The sequence below is a fragment of the Cervus elaphus genome, chromosome 6 (assembly GCF_910594005.1).
Source record: "Cervus elaphus chromosome 6, mCerEla1.1, whole genome shotgun sequence".
NCBI lineage: Eukaryota > Metazoa > Chordata > Mammalia > Artiodactyla > Cervidae > Cervus > Cervus elaphus.
In genome coordinates this window covers 24367349-24387436 of record NC_057820.1, presented here as the reverse complement: position 1 = coordinate 24387436, position 20088 = coordinate 24367349, and the positions used below count along the sequence as shown (strand labels likewise).

Below are 20088 nucleotides of genomic sequence, written 5' to 3'. Positions count from 1 at the left end.
GTTAACCGAATGCCTTCATCACTACTTGCAAGAAGAACCCCTTTCCCTGCCTGTGGCCTCTGCCTTGGGTGACATGCCTCCTGCCTCCAGATCTTGTATGGCTGCAGCTGCTTGGCAGGAAGTAGACCACATCTGAACACTAGCTGCAAGAGGGTCTGGGAAATGTGGTTTCTGGTTTGGTTTTTTTGTTGTTGATGTTGTTGCTTTAACTCTGCCAAGAAAACAAAACAAAAACCAGGCATTAAAAAGTAAGAAGAGTTTGGAGTGAGCATCTGCCCTGCTCTCCTAGGGCTTCCCAGGTGTCACTAGTGGTAAAGACCTGCCTGCCAATGCAGGAGGTGTAAGAGACATGGTTTTGGTCCCTGGGTTGGAAAGACCCCCTAGAGGAGGAAATGGCAACACACTCCAGTATTCTTGCCCGGAGAATCCCATGGACAGAGGAGCCTGGTGGGCTACAGTCCATAGGGTTGCAAAGAGTCGGACACAACTGAAGTGACTTAGCATGCATGCACACACTCATGCTCTCCTAGTCACCGAGACAGATTGGGATATTTGACTTAATCCCCCAATTCCTACAGATCTGAGTGAAAACTTGGAGTCAGTAATGATTTTGCCCAAGAAACTAGAGCCCAGGATTTAGTAGACTCAGGGTATGGTCTGAATTCTGCCAATAACCAGCTATGGGTCCTTGGCAGTTTATCTCACTCTAAGAGAATGACACTAGATACTCTCAGGTCTCTTCCAGTGGGATCTGCATACAGTCTCTTTTCAGGTGGGGGGGGTCTAAGGAAGGGTGCTGTGATTGGCTGAGCCTGGAGGAGGGGTGTGGTAATCTTAGGGGGTAATCCTGTATTTTGATGGTCTTGGCAACCAGGGGTATCCGCTCCTAAAACCCAAAGTGAAGAAAGCATGTTTGTGAAAGCTCAATGGGAAATATCGTAGTTGATTTCCAGCCGGCACAGGATCTTAATATTGATTCTAGAGCCGTGGTGTGAGCACTGTGGCTCCTTTGTTCTTTGTCCGGGTCTTCCTGTAGGCTGCTCACAGTTGGGTGGCCTGCTGGGTGCAGAATGGCCACATTGAGTCTGAATAATGAGTGTGGTTTCAGTGGAGCCTAGTGAAGAATTCAGATCATTCTCTATCCAGCGAGGGTTTGTTAAGCTAACCAGATAATGTGTATATAACAAACCACTTTGTCAGTGTAGAAAACAGACATGTTTAACCTGCTTAAGAAATAAAATGTCTTTTTTTTTCTTCTTCAAAATTTTGATCCTATCATTTGTATGTAGACAGAAGCTATTAGTTATAAGTCAGTCTTGCTGGGCTTAGTCACTCAGTCATGTCCCCATGTCTTTGTGACCCCATGGACTGTGTGCAGCCCACCAGGCTCCTCTGTCCATAGGGGTTCTCCAGGCAAGAATACTAGAGTGGATTGCCATGCCCTCCTCCAGGGGATCTTCCCAACCCAGGGATTGAACTCAGGTCTCCTGCATGGTGGGAAGATTCTTTACCATCTGAGCCACCAGGGAAGCCCAAGAATACTGGAGTGGGTAGCCAATCGCTTCTCCATGGGATCTTCCCAACTCAGGAATCAACCTGGGGTCTCCTGAATTGCAGGCAGATTCCTTACCAGCTGAGCCACCAGGGAAGCCTTTAAGTTCATCTTATGTATTCACTAGTTGACATAAACTTGACCTAATTATAAACTAATACTGTGAAGTTTTATTTTTATAAAACAGACCTACTCAATTGATAAAGCCAAACACGTTCAACTCTTTTCTCTGAGTCCTTATTTGAGGGAAGCGTTTAAGTTTTTAAACCTTCCTGATGTGCACCCATGCATTCATCTCAAGATCACTCATCTTCTTCACTAATCTTTGAATCCCTTATGATTATTTTAAATATTTATGTTCATTCTCTAAAAAAAAAGTTTGAAAAAGTTAAACTGTCCCAGGCCCAAAGACAATTCTAGAAGGAGGCTTCCAGAGACATTTTTGTGCAGTGACAACTTAATGGAAAGAAGACAACCAGAACATTAAGTTACAGTCTGTTTGCTTAGGGCTCAGACACTTCATTTGTATCATACCAGGTTTTGTTTATTTGTTTGCTTCATTTTCCTCTGAACTGTGTATGGTATATGTGTGTGTTTTCTAAAGAGGAATTTTAACCATTTTTTAAAAATCTAGAGCTGTGTATTGTCTCGATACATTTTAACTGTCTCTGATATAAAGATGTACCCATAGTAATGACAGAGAAATATTTAACGCATGCTCTAGCTGAGCACTGAACTTTAGTTTATCTATAGAGCAGTTTATATGCTCTTCAGTAAACGTTGGCCTGGAATAACAGGCGCAATTGTTAGACATAGTAAGAAAGATTTTATTTTGCCTCTGTCAAAATGGACTATCTGTACATTGTGTTGAGTGGGGAACAGCTAAGCACAGCCCCTGCAGCTGAGCAGTTGCTCTTGATTTATGACTTCAGTTCCGAGGAATGATGGAGAGGTTCTTGTCTGAATGCTCTGTGTGATGGTCAGTGAAACAGATGAAGAGAAAACCCTGATGACAAGCAGAAGAGCACAAGTGCATTGTGGGAGCTGGGAAGCAAGCCGGGGGCTCCTGGTCCTCGTGTGGTCAGGAGGACCCATCCAAACAAGGCGGGTCTCCGTCTCTGACCTGTGCAGGTTTCTCCCTGGGGTTGCGGAATGCCAGGCGTGTGCGCCGCCTGATGGGCAGGCAGCGGCCGGACTTTTTCAGGATGCCTTCTGGCGGGAATGAGAACCATCCTCCTGCATTTTGCTGCTAAGATTCCTTGAGCTATTCCCGCTCCGTCATTGCCCCAACACTGCCACTGCATTTTTTACTTCTCCTTTAAATGGTGACTCCCACCCTTCTGGTGGGTTTTCACTCGCCAGCCCTGAGCAGCAGGTGGCCAGTACGAGGCTGAAGCACACATTTGCAGCTGGAGGCCTCTTTAAGAAAATTTCTGACTCATTTGGGTCAAATAATAGTTTCCAAGGAGACTTAGAAGAGAGGAAGTGTGATATTAACCTAACCTAGATACCAAATATTTTTTTTTTTTCTTCTGAAATTTCTTGACAGCTGTTGCATAACCTCTTTGAGTGGCATTTAGAACTCTGTGCTCCAGAAGGATTGTTGACACTGTTGACTATAAACCCAAATGCCTGCTGTTTAAAAAAAAAAAAAAAGGTCATTCGGATAAGGTCTGCTTCCATCAAAAAATTGGAAGTGGGCTATGCATTTTTGTATCAGTATGTAAACATATGCGAAGGGATGTGTTGTTTCTCCAAACCCATGATTATTTTTACTACTTTGAGGATTAGGCAAGCTTTTCTGCCATCGATGCAAGACTTCAAGAATGTCCCAGTTTGTTTATGTAGGCTTTGGACATGTCAGCATTCCTGCATCACTATCTGCCTTGGACCAGGCTAACTAGAAGGAGGCAGGAAGAGAGGTCTGGTAAGGTTTCCTGTTTTGTTTAATAGCATGATTAACTCTTCGTGGTCTAAGGACATCCTTGTTCTACTGTCTCTGCTATTCAGTGAGGAAGGAAAGAGGTCTAGAGGAGAAGGGAAATCGCAATCTGCTATAGTGCTGGAAATAGAAGAGTTCATTTGCTGCGTATTTAGGAGATGGGAGATAGAATGTCGGTAGCGTATTACAAACTGCAATGATGATAGCACAAAAAGCAGGGCTAGTTGAAGTCCACTGAGAGACTCCTCAAACTCACCAAATCTTTATCAGAGTTATAAAGTGGTGACGGAGTGGTCTGTTTGATCTTTAAATTCTGTCTTAGTCCCACTTTCTGGTCGAGGTAGTTGAAAGATAAGGAAAATTAGCTTTGGCTAGTAGATAGCAGGAGAGAGAAAAATATATGGTAGGTATCTGTTTATGTGTTCACATGTAAAATGGAGAGTCAGTCCCTGAACAATGGCATAGGCTATTTTGCAAGCATGGTCAATGGGTACCTTGGGTGGCTAGAAAACATTGTATAAAATATTTTTTCCCATCACTTTTAGGGTCAACCACTGTCATTTTTTTTTTAAATGGCTGGATATTTATGGGGGAAAAAAAAGTGGAGGATAAAAAGGGATCTCCCCATGCCTTAAAAGGAAATTATGTGAAAACGGATGACTTGATTTGGTTTACCTGCCCCCTTTCCTCTGCTTGATATGGCTACAATCCAAAGAAGTTTGAATTGGTGAAACCAGATTATAAATAGGTATCCTCACTATAAGAATGGAAACTGGCAAAAGGCAAAAATAAAGATGCAGTTTCCTTATTTTTATGACTTTGAGTATAGATAACAGGTGGACAGGAGACAGAGAGAGGGCAGAGTTTATTTGAAGGATGTGAAGGGAGAACAGAGCCACTAGGCTGACTTACTATATGCATCAAGAGAGGCTGTTTCATCAACGCAATGAAATCTGGAACACAGGGAATAGTGATTTTGGTCAATAGTTTTCCTGAAATACGTTTATTTGTTTATAATGCTATAGAGGCTAGAACAGATGTGGTCTTGTTCTTGGCTGTGTGGGGGAAGTGGGCTCTGTGTGGGCAGTCTCTGGGTTGAACCTAGGATTCTGATTTGTCCAGTGGTGTGGATGGAGCTGCCATCTGCTGAGCTAAGGAATACGGGCTAGTAGGGTTTGGGGACAAGATGAAGTGTGATTTCGGGCACATTAGCTAGAAGAGCAACTGGAAATATCTGGTAAGCAGTTGGATGGAGTGGTCTGAAACTTAGGTAAGAGATCTGGCTAAGTGAAACACAAGAGGAAATGTGATTTTCCAAGGAAACCGCATACAGGGAAAAGAAGGAGATTGAAAAGATTGGCCCAAACTCCTAAACAGGGGAAGGCGGCAGGAAGCCTGAAACATTAGAGGAGAACAAGAGATGGCTTTGGAGATGCTGAATCCAGGGCAGAAAGCATTCCTCAGTGGAAAAGGAGAGGTGCTATGCCTCCCATAATCTTGGAGGAACAGAATCAAAACCAAAGGCGAAAAGGAAATTACTAGAAAGAAGAAGCATTCTTGGACCACTGTTGGGGGAGGTGCTAGGAAGCTGCAAATCAGGAACTGGGGGGACAGGAAGGAGCAACTGCTATGAGCTGCTTTCCTCCCTTCCGGGCTCAGAGGGTGCTGGGGAGGTGCCTGGTTCCCCAAGCACTTGCCTCAGTGTCAGGGGACCCGAAGGTCTGGCCCTGGACTCACAGGGCATGAGTGGGCCTCGTTGGAGTGGCCTGGGCCACCGCCCTCCAGGGCATGAGCCGGTGGCAGAAGAGTTACCGTGGATCTGGGTCAGTACACATTTCCTTTTTCTTTTTTCCCCTGTCTTTTGAAAACTGAGGCTTGCTTTTCTCATGAATTTGTGGTTTATTAATTTACTGTGAAATAGTTATATCTCACACTTTTACGTGCTAGTTTTTTGCATATACTAGCTCACTTATTTGTCACATTAGCTCCGATATAGGTGATACTTTTGTCCTTGATGTTACCTGTGAGGAAATTGAAACACAGGGAGGTTTAGGAACTTGTCCAAAGCAAGTTAGAAAGTTGTGGATTTGGAGTTTGATCTTAGTTGGTCTGACTTGAGTCCCTGTTTCTAACCACCATTTTACAGAACTATCCTATCATAATAATGATTATGAATATTGTTATGTAATTCTTGCTTATATTAAAATTTTTTTAATTTATGTATTTGGGGTTTTTTTGGCTATAGTGGGTCTTTGTTGCTGTACGCGAGTTTTCTCTAGTTGCTGCAGGTGGGGCCTCCTCTAGTTGTGTGTGGGCGTCTCATGCGGTGGCTTCTCTTGTTGCCGAGCGCGGGCTCTAGGGCATGCGGGTTTCAGTAGTTTGGTTATGGGCTTAGTTGGTCCATGGCATGTGGGATCTTCCCAGACCTGAGATCGAACCAGTGTCCCTTGCACTGTACTAGTTCTTAACCACTGAACCACCTGAGAAGCCCTACCTGCCTATATTTTAAAATTGGAACATGTAGAAGAATCTTATTAGTTGTTCACCCTTTCTATTGGAATTCATTGGGATTTCTATTATGTTTAGGATTTTTTAGGCACAGTCTACTTTTTCTTTAAACTTCTAGAGGCTTTGCTCAGATTGAATCAATGGATTATAGTAAATCACCAAAGGCAAATAGAGGAAAAACTTTTTTCTGTTTTCAGTTTTGGTCATACATTTTTTTTGTTGTTTTTTTCTTTTAGGACATCTGCTGTCATCCTCATTATAAAATATTTATAGTTCCCTTTCAGGGATTTCAGTTTAATTTATGGGTCTGCAGATTGAGTGTTGAGAGGTTTTTATTTTTCTTAAAGCTTAAGTCATTCCTCAGCAAGGTAGTAAGTCTGGGGAAGGATTAACCCATTTTATTCCTATTCTACCCATCTCATTGCTGCTGACACTAGCTTCTGAGCAGTCTCTCTGGAGACCTGGAAGAGTTCGTGGCTTTTCCGTAGTGACCTAATGAACTACTTCATCCCTGGAGAACATGTGGTTTATTGAATATATATCCCGCAGATGCTATTAATGATAGTGTTTGTGGTCAATTCAGAGAGTCATGCATAATTACTCAAAACAGATTTGAATTATGATTTGGTGAGAAGAGAGTTTACCTTCAAATCATGAAATTGAGAGTTGGAAGGACTCTTGATCCTAATAGACCAGGCATTTCCGTTTATAGATGAGGTCACGGCAAGCGCAGGGCTTTTTGAGAGCACAGAGTGGCTAGCCCTCATCCCTGCAGGACTGGGCAGAGGAACGGGGAGAGGCTGCCAGCCGGAGATTGTGCCACATCCTAAAACCACAGAGGAGTTTCCCTCTGGGCACCAATGCCAGTCAGTTGGGAGAGCCTGTCAAAGTCACTTTTTGGGGACAGATTTTGAGGCTCAGTTTTGGCCCAGCAGGGAAGAATACCACAGTCTCTTAGCTGTATCTTCATGGGCGCCATGGGGGCAGTGACAGTGTGTCCTACGTACTTCTAATCACTGTTTTAAAGGATGAGTGTTAGCCAGGAGATTAACGGGAAGAAGGCCATTCCAGGTGGGGATCTAGCATGAGCGAAGGCCTGGAGGCAGGCAAGAGCTTGCCACGCCGGGCAGAAAGCATGAACTAGGAAGGAGAAGGATGGGAGGGCTGGGGCGATGTTTAGCGGCCACATGGCCAAAGGCCTGGGCTGCCAAGGTAAGGAGCTTGGGCTTTAGCTCTTAGGGAACAGGGAACCACTAAGGGCTTGCCTGGAGGATTGTACGAAGAGGTTTGAGACTAGCAACATGCTGATTTAAAAATGTGTTTTAATGACCGTCTTCTGCATTCTAGCTATAAGCCGATCGTGGAATATATCGATGCCCAGTTTGAGGCCTACTTGCAAGAGGAACTGAAGATCAAACGTTCTCTCTTCAACTACCATGACACCAGGATCCATGCATGCCTCTACTTCATCGCCCCCACTGGCCATTCGCTCAAATCCCTGGACCTGGTCACCATGAAGAAGCTGGACAGTAAGGTACTCACTGCTGCTCTAGGTGCCGTCCACTCTCCCCTAAGATCACCTTTATCCAGAGGCCCCAGGGGACCTTTGCTTTTGGTGTAATTTGGTGTTTTATTTATTTTGTTCTATTTTTTACAGTAGTTTTGTGTGTGCTTAGTCACTCAGTCATGTCCAACTCTTGGCTACCCCATTGACTATGGCCCACCAGGCTTCTCTATCCATGAGGATTCTCCAGGCAGGAGTACCGGAGTGGGTTGCCATGTCCTTTTCCAGGGGATCTTCCCAACCCAAGGATCAAACCCAGGTCTCCCGCATTGCAGGCAGATTCTTTACCATCTGAGCCATCAGGGAAGCCGTTTTAGGTTCACAGCAACATTAAGAGCAAGGTGCAGATATTTTCCATAGATTGCCTGCTCTGCACATGCATAGCCCCCTATTACCAATATCCCCCCAAGATGGTGCATTTGTTATTAATACAATCAAAAAACCTACATTGACACATCCCTATCACCCCAAGTCGATAGTTTACACAAGAGTTCACTCTTGATATTGTACATTCTGTGGGCTTGGACACATTTATAATGACATGTAATTATCACTAGAGTATCAAATAGAGTAGTTTCACCGCCCTAGAAGTCTCCACCTGTTCATCCCCACCTCTACTTCCTAACCCTGTATTTCTTTTCACTGGCTTACAGAACCATAAGGTTTAACAGTACGAAAAAAAATGTTTCAAAACCTCTGGATATTAGGACAAAGCAAAATCATGTAACTTATTATGAAGTATCTTTGGTGGGTTGTTTTTTGTTTTTTTTTTTCTTTTTTTCATGTAAGAGGTCTTCACTTATTTTCTCTTTCATGAAAAATCTGTACAATCACCATAGATACAGTCATTGCAGAATCTTGACTCCTTCTGTCATCCAGTCTCCAGCTTGCTTTTTGCCAGTGCCAACACTGGCCTTTGCAGTCCCCCTGACTTCTTCACTCCGTTCTTGTGTTCCTTGCACTGTTTTCTTGAGGTCTTGTTCTTCTCATACAGGCCATGTCTTGCAAGCCTGTGTTTGGGCTCCTTCTTCTTCGCATAATCCAAGGAATGGTAAATCATGCCGAAGCCAGTTGTCTTACCGTCACCAAAATGGGTTCTGAATCCAAACACAAAGATGACATTTGGTCTTGGACATTTTGGCCAGTTATTCCCGAATTTCTGTCTTAGGGACTGTTGCCTTTCCAGGGCGAAGGACATCATTTCCTCTGAAGTAGCTGGTTGGTCGTGAACTTGCTGGTCTGGATAGTTGCTGTGTCATTCGTGATGACGGCTGATCTTCAAGCAGCCAGGGAGGAAGAGAGCTCTTCAGTTCTTAAATTAGCACTAGCGTGTGCTCTGTTGAGGATTGGGGAATCGTATAGTGGAGACACCTTAAAGGGTCACAGGAAGGGTTAAATTTAGGGAGATTGAACAATAATTCATGATTTATGTTTTTAAAGAAACTTGCTTTAAACCTCTCTTTGAAGGGTTTATATAGGCTGGACTTTAACTTAAAGTTAAAAATTTTTTTAAAAAGTGTTACTTTTTTATCTTTATGATAAGGTTGGTCTAACTTCTTAGATTTTAAAAGAGATCTGTACCCTGTGTTCAGAAGAAGTAGTGTCTCAGATTGTGTTTGACCCCTGATCTTTGCACATGTATGACTTCTCTCCTTCACAACATTTGAGAGAAGGGGCTGCTAAGTTTGACTGCATTTGATGACGTACTTGACGACTAATTTGATTTTCCATTTTGAAATAAGTAGGAAGACAATACATTGTGAAATAAAGAAGTGGCAAATGGCAATGAGAACAACCACAGAATTCCGCTCTAGTGTTTCCTCTTAGATTCTAACCTGCTTTTGAGATCAGTAACAAGTCTTAGTATCTTTACGGGGTTTTGTTGGGTGTTATTTTCTGTCCCAACAGCTCTGTTTAAAGGATGCTTTCTCCCCCGAGGGACATAATAGAGACTGCTGAGAAGATCCGCCTGTCCCCAAGGCCTCTGCCTGAACCAGCCCACAGGAGGCCCGCATACTGATACCACGCCAGGCTCCCCAGGCCCCGGGCTGCACAGGCACACTGCTTTACACAAACATATTCTACCAGCCAGAAAGGACTCCTGCAGCTGGAGTATTCTTGGGAGAATAAAGAGAAGCCTTCCCTCATCTCATCTCAGCTGCAGTGAGCCACTGAGGGTGCGGGGTCCTGGGCAGGGGGACCCTGCTCCCTGCACTATCAGGCCCTTGAAAGCAGGGCTGGGAGGCAGGCAGAGGGAGGTGGCTTCCTCACTGAGGCAGAGCTTGTAGACCCCATCAGGGTGATATCCAACAATAGGATTATGCTTCATAGAGTTGATTTCAAAGGGGAAAGGAAAGGCAAATGCAGCTAATAAAAACAAAACCATCACTATAAAGCAGATTCAACTGCTTTCAAAGAACTAATGTTATTGTGGAGATAGAATGCTGGAGAGAATTTGAAAATGATTTTGCCAAAGGTTTGTTGGTACAAGTCAAGTAAAGAATTAAGGCAAACATATGATAATTTCAGACAAGATTTCCAAGCACCTGCCTCTGAAGAAGAGATTTTAAATCTAAATTTGCTTGGTTCTTCTGTCTACTCTCATCAAATTGGCCAGGAAAGTATGAACCTCTGCCATTTTGTGCATGTTGATTAACTGAATACCAAATGTGCACAAAAGTTAGCCAATATGAAAAACAGGGGAGTTTGTTGCCCAGGTCCTGATTCAGACATTCACTAACCCTCAGTGATGTCTGCCTCGGCCTGCAACTTGCTGGAGGAAGCCCACGCATGATAAGGTGAGGAATGGGTTGAGGAATAGGGAAGAATAGGTTTTTTCCATCAGTGGGTCATCTCATTCTGGTTTATTTTTGATTTGGCTCTTGGGATAAAAGGAGAAGCAAAGGAATGCGGACATGACCCGGAAAACCTCCCAGAAGTTTCTCTTTTCTCTGGCTGGGACCACTTTCTGTTCCCTTTCCAGCTGACCTGGGTGAAGCACATGGTCTTCAGTATCAGATGTCAATAGCATCTTATTGAAACCTGTGTACCAAGCAGGAAGTGGAAGGAAGTTATTTTTTAAAACTGAATTTTTAAAAATGTGCCTTATGGACAGTGCTGGGGCAAGCTGGGAGAAGAGTGGCCCACCTTGGGCTTTAGGGCTTGAGCTGGAGGGTCCTCAGTCCCCGTCCTGGGCTTTCTGCCATTGTTGTCAAATCCTGAGTTCTCTTTATCCGATCCTCTGAAAGTGAGTTTTGTCTTTGGCACTAGGTCTCATTCTGGCACAGAGTAATGTGATAGAAGCTGGTTCTCGAGAGAATTAGTTGATGTGATTTTGAAAAATTTAAAAGTAGGTGAAACCATTTTTGTTTTGGTTAATGTTTAGGCTCCCTGCTCCTAGCAGTTTTCAGGTCATCAGAAGAAAGAAAGGATGCTATCCTCAGAGAGCTGCATGTTCTACTATTCTAACTACGAAAACCTTGGTATTGGACTGTTAGAAACTTGCTAAAATCAAGCTCCTAAAGGAGCTGGGAGGAGTCCCAGAGGAGTGGCTGGTTACTGAAAGAACAGGCTTCTTTGTTATCGTTCTTTGTCATAGAGTAACACTTCCTTTTACACCGTAAGAAAGAGTGAGGTGGCACAGAAGAGGAAATTACAAGGATGCTGTCATTCAGTGCCAGATGGGAGGAAGTAAAGTGTTCAGAGATGGAATTAAAAGATTATCACATATCTTCTGAATTTTGCATCTAGGTAGAAAGTGCAATTTTTTAATATCATCTCTATTTTCTAAGTGAAGTCGTACAATTTCCATTTCTATGTTTTCTATATTTTATTCATTTGTCTGTTTTTCTTCTGTTGGAATTAAATAAAAATGGCTGTGTTTGGTTTACAGGTGAACATCATTCCAATAATTGCAAAAGCTGACACCATTGCCAAGAACGAATTGCACAAATTCAAGAGTAAGATCATGAGTGAACTAGTCAGCAATGGAGTCCAGATCTATCAGTTCCCTACAGATGAAGAAACGGTGGCAGAGATTAACGCAACGATGAGTGTAAGTCCTCACGTAAGGACCATCCAGTGATGATGGTGCAGTGGTTTTTAGTATTCACAGAATTGTGTGACTATCGCCATAATCAATTTTAGAACATTTTCATCACCCCAGAAAGAAACTGTGTACCTTTCAGATGTCAGCCTTCTAACCATCCCAGCCATTGGTAGGGGCTTCTCAGGTGGCGCTAGTGGTAAAGAACCTGTCTGCCAATGCAGGAGACGTAAGAGATGCAGGTTCGATCCCTGGGTTGGAAAGATACCCTAGAGGAGGGCATGGTAACCCATTCCAGTATTCTTGCCTGGAGAATCCCATGGACGGAGAAGCTTGCTGGGCTACAGTCCATAGTGTTGCAAAGAGGTGGACAAGACTGACGTGACTTAGCGCACACACACATACAGACATTGACAACCACCAGTCTATACCTCCCTGTCCCTGTAGATTTGCCTGTTGTGGACATTTTATACAAAGAAAGTCATACTGAAGCTTATCTAGAGAATTAAATAATTTGGTAAAAGCCATCTAGTGAATAGTAACACTGAGATTTCAACCTAACCGAAATTTCAACCAGATTTGTGCTGTTGCCATCACAGTTAGGAGATGAGAGTAATTCCTCAGAACTGCTTCTTCCTCCGTCTGTTCAGCATATCACTTCTAGATAGGGCTGTTATCACTTAGGGAGGAACATCTCCCTCCAGTCATCCCCACCATGACCAGGACTTTGGAAGGGAATAGAATGTTTTCCTTCTCTGGGAAATCGTTGCCTTTAGCACTGAAGGATCTCATTCCTGCAGAGGTTAGTCAGCTCTGCTCCACCCGGGTCTGGTCACCCTGAGTTGTGTGGGCCCCTCTGGCTGTCGTGCTTCTGTGGCCAGAATAGTAAAGGGTCTGGAATCCTTGGAAGAAACCCAAGAGAGATACTTCCTGGGAAACGGCCATGAGAGCGTGTGAAGGAAAGGTTATCCTAGGGGACAGTGGCGGCTTCTGTCCATCAGCGCCAATGGAGCAGGTGGTTTCCTAGGTCGTGACATCATAGTGTGGGCTGCAAGGGTCCTGCTGCCCTCAACTCAAGGGAACGCTCTGCAGTTCCAGACGCTGCGGAAGAAGATGTGCTTTCTTCCCTTCGTCCACAGTGTGAAATCAACTAGAAAATATAAGTACCATGAGCACCAGACAGAGTAGCACGTGGGCAGCCTGGGCCATGGGTTCTGCCAAGCTCTCTGTGGGAGAGGATTCAGCTTTAAAAGCATCATCTTTCTCAGTTTATCTGTAGCAGAAGGACCCTGCATCAGGGAGTAGTAAATCAGTAAATAGTTGCTGATTAATTATTTATCAGCAATCAATCGCAGAGCAGCATTTCAAATGTTACTCTTACCTGCTAATAGGAAAAAGAATCACTGTTTTCTCCCCAGAATGTAGCCATAGTTAGCAAATAAATCAACGTGGCACAGAGCATGGTGTCTTACATAGCATCTTACATAGCATCTCTGCTCAAGGTAAGTCTGGGTGCAAGGCCTGAGCCAGTAATTTTCTCACTTGAGTTTTGTGCAGTGATCAACTGTCAAAAGCAATGCTGTTAAATAGAAATATAGAATGAGCCACACAAGGAATTTAAAATTTTCCAGTAGCCACATTTTTTAAAAGTAAAAAGATAAATTTAAGAACGTATTTAACCTAGTATATAAAAAATATCATTTCTGTGTGTGTGTGTATTTTGTTTATTATTTAATTTTCGTCTTTTTTTGCCTGCACTGCGAGTCTTGCAGGATCTTAGTTTCCTGACCAGGGATTGAACCCAGGCCATGGCAATGAAACCTCAGAGTCCTAACCACCGGACCACCAGGGAATTCCCCAATGTACATTTTACAGTTACATACATCCCTACTTGGACACCTGCCTAACTGACTCCTCACATACTTCAAAGTTTTTCAATATGAAATAAGTACAAAAAAGATAATTTTCCTTCATGTTTATGTCCACATTGACATAATTGCTTCTTCCTCTCTTTTTTTAAGGAGATTTAAATTTGATGCCACGTGAAGTGCAGTCCTACCAAAACCATAAAGTTGTAATTAAGGGAAAACTGTTTCACACTGCTTCCTTTTAAATGTAAATGAATTAAAAGTAAATAAAATTAAAAATTTCTTCATCTTACCAGCCTCCTGTCAAGTGCTCTGTAACCACATAGATCAGCGGCTGCTGTCAGGAACTGGAGGTCGCTGACTTACCATGTATATAATTGTAAAGACTCCAGTCTCCCCTGGAGTCTCGCCCACATCAGAGCCTCGGTAGCTGGTTGCAGGGGCGTCGGATCCATGACACCTACCCCACTGGGCTGTCAGCCCCCTCCCTCCTCTGCCTTCATTCCGCCTTTTCTCTCGCCCCAAGGAGACGCCTGCGGGAGGAGCGGGCGTGTGGAGGCAGCGGGGGCCCATCTTTGCCGCCTGGGGAGGGTAACGCTCTGTCCTCTGTTGCTGGCAGGTCCACCTCCCTTTTGCGGTAGTCGGCAGCACCGAAGAGGTGAAGATCGGCAACAAGATGGCAAAGGCCAGGCAGTACCCCTGGGGTGTGGTGCAGGGTATGTACATGGGCATCACAGGGAAGGCGCTCCTCAGCTGTCACCCCCAGAATGACCATGCGGGGACTCGACATGGGAGGGTGGAAGGGGGCCGCTGGCAGTCATGGACGAAAGAAAGAAATGGGGAGGCCGGAATACAACAGAGAGCAGTGTCTGCAGAGCCTTTGTGCCCATGAGGCAGCCATCAGGAATGCTGGGTGGTGTGGGGAATTTGCTATAAATTCCTGAGCGAAGAGAGTTCTTCCCTGGGAGTCTGAACCAGTTTCATCAGCCAAGTATCAGAAAGCTGCAAAAAGTTTCTCGCAGACAAGATAATACTTGTTTCTCCATTATCTCCTGAGAAATTGTCTTCTAATGAAATGTTTTCTCAGTCAGTATCTGAGAATTATGAGAATAAGTGACCTGTAATTGGCACTCGGGGACATGACCACAGTCTCTAACCTGAAGACGTTTTTTTCCTCTGTCACTTTGTTGGGCAAGGTCTCTGATTCTGTTGCCTGCCCTTGTGTGTTGTGAAGGAGGTTATCCAATGCTATGGATTAAGTCGGGTGACTGCAGAAAGAAAGTTTCTTCATCAGTTTAAGGTTTATCAGTCCTCTTGTTCTGAATAAAGGCAGCAAATCTATGAGAACTGAGAAAGCACAGTACCTTTGAGACGTATAGGAAAATTGTAGTGTTTATGAATCTTCCTAAATTCTCTGCAATAAGAAGACGTTCTTCATATTGGTGATGCAAAAGGAGAAGGGGGTGGCAGAGGATGAGATGGTTAGATGGCATCACTGACTCAATGGACATGAATCTGAGTAAAATCCAGGAGATGGTAAAGGACAGGAGAGCCTGGTGGGCTGTAGTCCATGGGGTTGCACAGAGTTGGACACGACTTAGTGACTGAACAACAACAGCAAGAAGTTGTTGTTGGTAAAATTAAAGGAGCTGGTACGTAAAAGCTGCCTTGTACAGGTCCCGACAGCATGGAGGAGTAGAAATCACCAGATATGACAAGGTCTGGATGTAGACTCTGCTCCATCTGTCTGGGAGGTCAGCCTGCTCATCAGAACCACGCTCTGCATCTGGGGGGCAGGAGTCACATAGCCTGCTTGGCAGAACTGTTACGGAGTCGAGACAGTATTTGCAGAGCTCCTCCCAGGGTGCCTTGCCCTCAGCAGTCAGTATGCACTCAGCGGTCACCCTCGTCATCAGGCACAGTCATCACCGAAGTCAGAAATCCTGTCTATGTTTGGGGTGGAAGGAGGATCCAGTAGAGGATCCTCAGATGACCTTGAGACCTCAGAGGTTTCAGTAGCCATGGTAACAACATCTTAGAAGCATCACTTCAGATCTTGATGACATGGCTGCTGAGAACCTTCCCTGCCTTCTTCCCCGTCTCTCGCAGTGGAGAATGAAAACCACTGTGACTTTGTGAAGCTCCGAGAGATGCTGATCCGTGTGAACATGGAAGATTTACGAGAGCAGACGCATACCCGCCATTATGAGCTGTATCGGCGCTGTAAGCTCGAGGAGATGGGCTTCAAGGACACCGACCCGGACAGCAAGCCCTTCAGGTACGTGGGCACCTAGCAGTCAGCTCCCCCGGCAGCAGTCTCACAGAAACACTCACTGGATTGAGATACCCACATGTGGGGGGTGGGCGGGTGAGGGCAGATCAGTAGCATGTATTGCCAGGCATTGCGATAATCACTTTGCATCATCTCGAGTAACTGATGCACCTGGTGTCATTACTGACAGACGAGGAAGCGAAGGCCCCGAGAGTGTCCGCAACCTGCCCAAGTTGGAAGTGATGGGCGTGAGTTTTGAACCCTGTTATACTCACACAAGCATAGAACCTGGTCCAGGCCTTTATAAAGGTGTTGCTGTTCGTTTTTGCCAGCCGGATGTAAGGTTGAACCTTGCCAGCAGTCCTGTTTTGGAAGCGCTCTTAGATTTCAATGAATCCATACAATTCTAAGGACACGAGTGAGCAGGAAAGGAAATAACTTACAGAACGTTTGTTATGTATTTTCCCCACACCGTTGATGGATGGAGATGAAGAGGCAGAATGTGAAGGGGAGAGTGTGGAGATTAATGTAGAGTTTTGTTGTTGTTGTTCAGTCGCTAAGTCGTGTCTGACTTTGCAGCCCCGTGGGCTTCTGCATCCCAGGCTTGGTGTGCTAGAGAGTTAGTGGCCCAGCAAAGGCCAGGCCCGGTCAGAACCCAGTGTTGGGGAAGGGTCAGCCAGGCAGAGGAAGGTGGGGCTGCTGGGCTAGATTTGCCACCTCCTGGTACAGGAGAGAATCACTTTTCCATACTAAACTCATACAATTTCTTTTCTTTTTAAATATGTATTTACTTACTGACTTATGACTCTGCTGGGTCTTTGTTCCTGCACACCAGCTTTCTCTAGTTGCGTTGAGCGGGGTCTGCTCTTGAGTTGCAGTTCAAGGGCTTCTCATTTCGGTGACTTCTCTTGTTTTGGAGCACGGGCTCTAGGCTCACGGGCTTCAGCAGTTGGGGCTCTCCGGTTCAGTAGTTGCCTGAACAGGTTCAGGACCTGTTGGCCTGAGACATGTGGGATCGTCCCAGACCAGGGATTGAACCCGTGTCCCCTGCACTGGCAGGCCATTGGACCTCCAGCGAAGTCCCTCTTGTGGCTTCTTAATGGGGATTTGAGTTGAGGTGATACGAGGTGTCTGCTCTGTACCAATTGGGGGCCACATTTCCTTGGCAAAGACTGTTTTCCTTTGCTTTTGTGGCTGACCTGTAACTCACACTTGGATGTCTAGGAGCTGGCTGGCCACACATCTACCTCCCACAGTGTGCCCAAGGCAGCCTGCGTGCAGTGTGGGCAGACTCTGTCCCTGGGATCTGAGCTGCCTTTCGGATGGGAGGAGGTTATTTTCTTGGAATCGCTTTAGAGATGGTTTTGTGAGATCTGGGCTGGTTTCCTGGGACAGAGCTCCTGTGTATCATGCGAGAGTGAATGGAGACCCCAGACAAAGGACTTCTAACTGAGATGTTCACTTCTAGCCAGGTTTGCACCATTTAATCCTGCCGTGGGGGCTTGTGAAACTGACCCTCTTCAGCCACGGGAATGTGCTTTCTGAGGCATTGTAGAGGATCCCTTTTTGTGTATACAGGTTCAGCTGATAGAAAAGTGAAGTCGCTCAGTCGTGTCCGACTCTTTGTGACCCCATGGACTGTAGCCTACCATGCTCCTCTGTCCGTGGGATTTTCCAGACAAGAATACTGGAGTAGGCTGCCTTTATAGAAACTTGACCCCAAAATAGCCTCAACACAGTCAAGCCTGCTCCGCTTGCTAAGCTGGAGGAAAATGGTAGCTGATAGTGGCAGAGGCCATCTTTATTTTTCATAGAGGTTTTCTCTGCTCATCCCCACCCCCCCCACCCCCATAGACATGGAACAGAAGGAACCACAGAACAACGGGACACATGTGCTTCCACCCTCATTCAAACCTGGGCAGCGTTGAAGGGTGAGGGGGCATCAGTCTGGGTTCAGGTCTTGGTCCTGCTACCACTGGACTTCTTAACTTGTCTGGGCCTCAGGTTCTTTATCTGTAAAATGAGGAATTGGGCTGGATCAGGGCACAATAAGATCTAGTAGGAGTACTTTTTCCAGAATGTGCCACCCAGGAAATAAATGCGGTAGGTTCTATGAACCGTGTAGTCACTGTACAATCATTCAGTTCCACCGTTTTAGGATGAAAGCAGCCAGCGACCCTAACTAAAAGAACACGTGTGGTTGCGTGGCTGTAAAAAAGATATTCACATCCTAAAAGTGGAGGGTTGTGTTTTAATGTTTGGTGGGACTTTTTAAGACTTCAAGCCCAGGAGACAGCATCTCAAGTAACCCTGAGAGAACTGCTCTGAGGAGACCAGGGGAGGATCCATCAGGTTATATGGAAGTTTTGCCACAAAGGGCAGGTAGTCTGAACTGATTATTGTTTATTAAAGGAACCCAGATAACCCAAGTGAAGGAATTTAGTGCTTCTCTGTGTATGGGAAGATGCAAGAGCCTGGACTCACTGAAGTCGTCCCTGTCACTTGCATTTTGGCTGTCCCAGGCCAGTATCCTGTGTTTTTCACGTCCAAAGCTCCCGTGGGGCTCACAGCGGGGAGTGGCTGCAGTCTGATGGCTGCTGGATCGCAGGTATTCTTCCTGAGTTCCCTCGGGGCGCACCAGCTCACCTTGAAGGACTAATCGCTGATGACTGTGACATCCTTGTTTTCTGATATGGCTGGAAATATTCCATTTCTCAGCTGTGTTCCAATAAAACTGTAGTTAGAAAAACAGGAGGGGCCAGATTTCCCCCTCAGGCTCTAATTTGGCAACCCCTAGATTACTAGATCATCACTTGGAGCCAGTGAGCTGCTTGCAGAAGTTAGACTGCATGTGACTATTTCCTAAGTCTGTTAGAGGTAGTTTACATCCCCAAATGTTAATCGTTCAGCACAGCTGTGTTCTTTTTAACTCTGGAATTTGGAGTCTGTAACGCAGGCCCCTGGATGGTGAGGGTTTCCTGCTGCTGCCCCTGTCTCTGCATTTGAACAACAGTTTCTCCTGCAAGGCCAGGGTAGTGCCCACCACGAGGAGCATTTCTGGGTGAGTCCAGCTGGCTTTGCCTGGCCTGGCAGAGCCGGGTCCAGCCCACTGCTCCGGCCTCCCGATCCGGTGGTGGAGGTTCCTTGAGATTTGGAGAGAACATGCTTTATTCACACATCTCCCCCTCCCCATTTGGTTCCATTTCTACTGGCCTGAGGGTTCCTTTTTGAGGACAAAAAAGCAGGAAATATAGAATATTGGGCTGGCCAAAACATTTGGGTTTTATGTAAGATGGTATGGAAATCCCAATGAACTTTTTGGCCAACCCAATATATCTGTATCACCAAGGCCTTTACTCTTTCCCCTGTATAAGAAAATAAAAAATAGAAATAGACCTTCTAAAAATAAACACCTCCTACCACCTCAGTTCCTGGGAACCCTGGAAGCAGTTTCTCCTCTTAGAGACCCACTCACTCAACCTCAGGTGGCCCTCTTGGTACAGGCAAGATCCTTGGAATGCAAAAGTCAACTCTGAAATCACAAGTCTTGGCAGGTTGTAAGGTGAAAGGAACTTGGTTTTCCTCTCCTTGGAAACCACCACTTTACGAAGTGCCCAGTCTCTCTCCTGGAGGAGTTTCCAGCCTCCTGGGCACTTCTGTGGGCCTGACCCTGAGGGTCCACTGCGTGAACAATGACACAGTTAAGGAAAAGCAAAAGCCACAGTTAATTTGAGGGATTTCCTAGAATTTCACCATCGAAGTCATCACGCCTGGATGCTCATAGAAGACATTTTTTCCCTGTGCATTTAGGGTGAGGGTGGAGGAGTATCAGTGAAGGGCTCCAGGCTTTTATGTTCTCGAAGTAGAGGATTCCTTCTCGGGTGTGCAGTGAAGGCCATCCTCCCCTCTGGGCGCCCCTTGTGTTTGTACCACTTGTTCATAAAACTGGTCTGTAAAGCCGAGGCTCATGAGTGGCGGCTCCCCTGAGTGTTACACCAAACCAGGAGTCAGGCTAGCACAGGGCCAGGCCACATCTGAGCCTTGGAAGTGAGTCCCAGGCACAGAAGCCAAGTCTCTGCCCGGTACTGTCCTTCAACCTACCCGCATTCAGAGTTGCGTGTCTTTTGTCTTGTGGCAGAATCTTTCCGTCACTATGCATACACATCTCCAGGTGTCAACCTGCTTTTTCTTTTTTTAAAAAAATGTTTATTTTGGCTGCACCAGGTCTTAGTTGCAGCATGTAGGATCTAATTCCCTGACCAGGGATCGAACCCGGGCCCCCTTGCATTGGGAGCTTGGAGACCACCAGGGAGGTCCCTTCCTGCTTGTCCTGGTGC

General features: G+C 45.5%; 1 protein-coding gene and 1 pseudogene across 3 annotated transcripts in view; one reads left to right on the top strand and one right to left on the bottom strand.

The window, feature by feature from the left end:
* Positions 1-20088, top strand: part of SEPTIN11 (septin 11) — a 93628-nt gene that overhangs the window by 58374 nt on the left and 15166 nt on the right. For all 3 annotated transcript variants that reach the window (XM_043906407.1, XM_043906406.1, XM_043906405.1), the window contains exons 4-7: positions 7350-7536; positions 11459-11620; positions 14099-14195; positions 15589-15757. In XM_043906407.1, coding sequence (XP_043762342.1) covers positions 7350-7536; positions 11459-11620; positions 14099-14195; positions 15589-15757 — 615 coding nt within the window. The remainder of the gene's footprint in view (positions 1-7349; positions 7537-11458; positions 11621-14098; positions 14196-15588; positions 15758-20088) is intronic.
* On the bottom strand, positions 8412-11312 carry LOC122696205 (annotated as a pseudogene).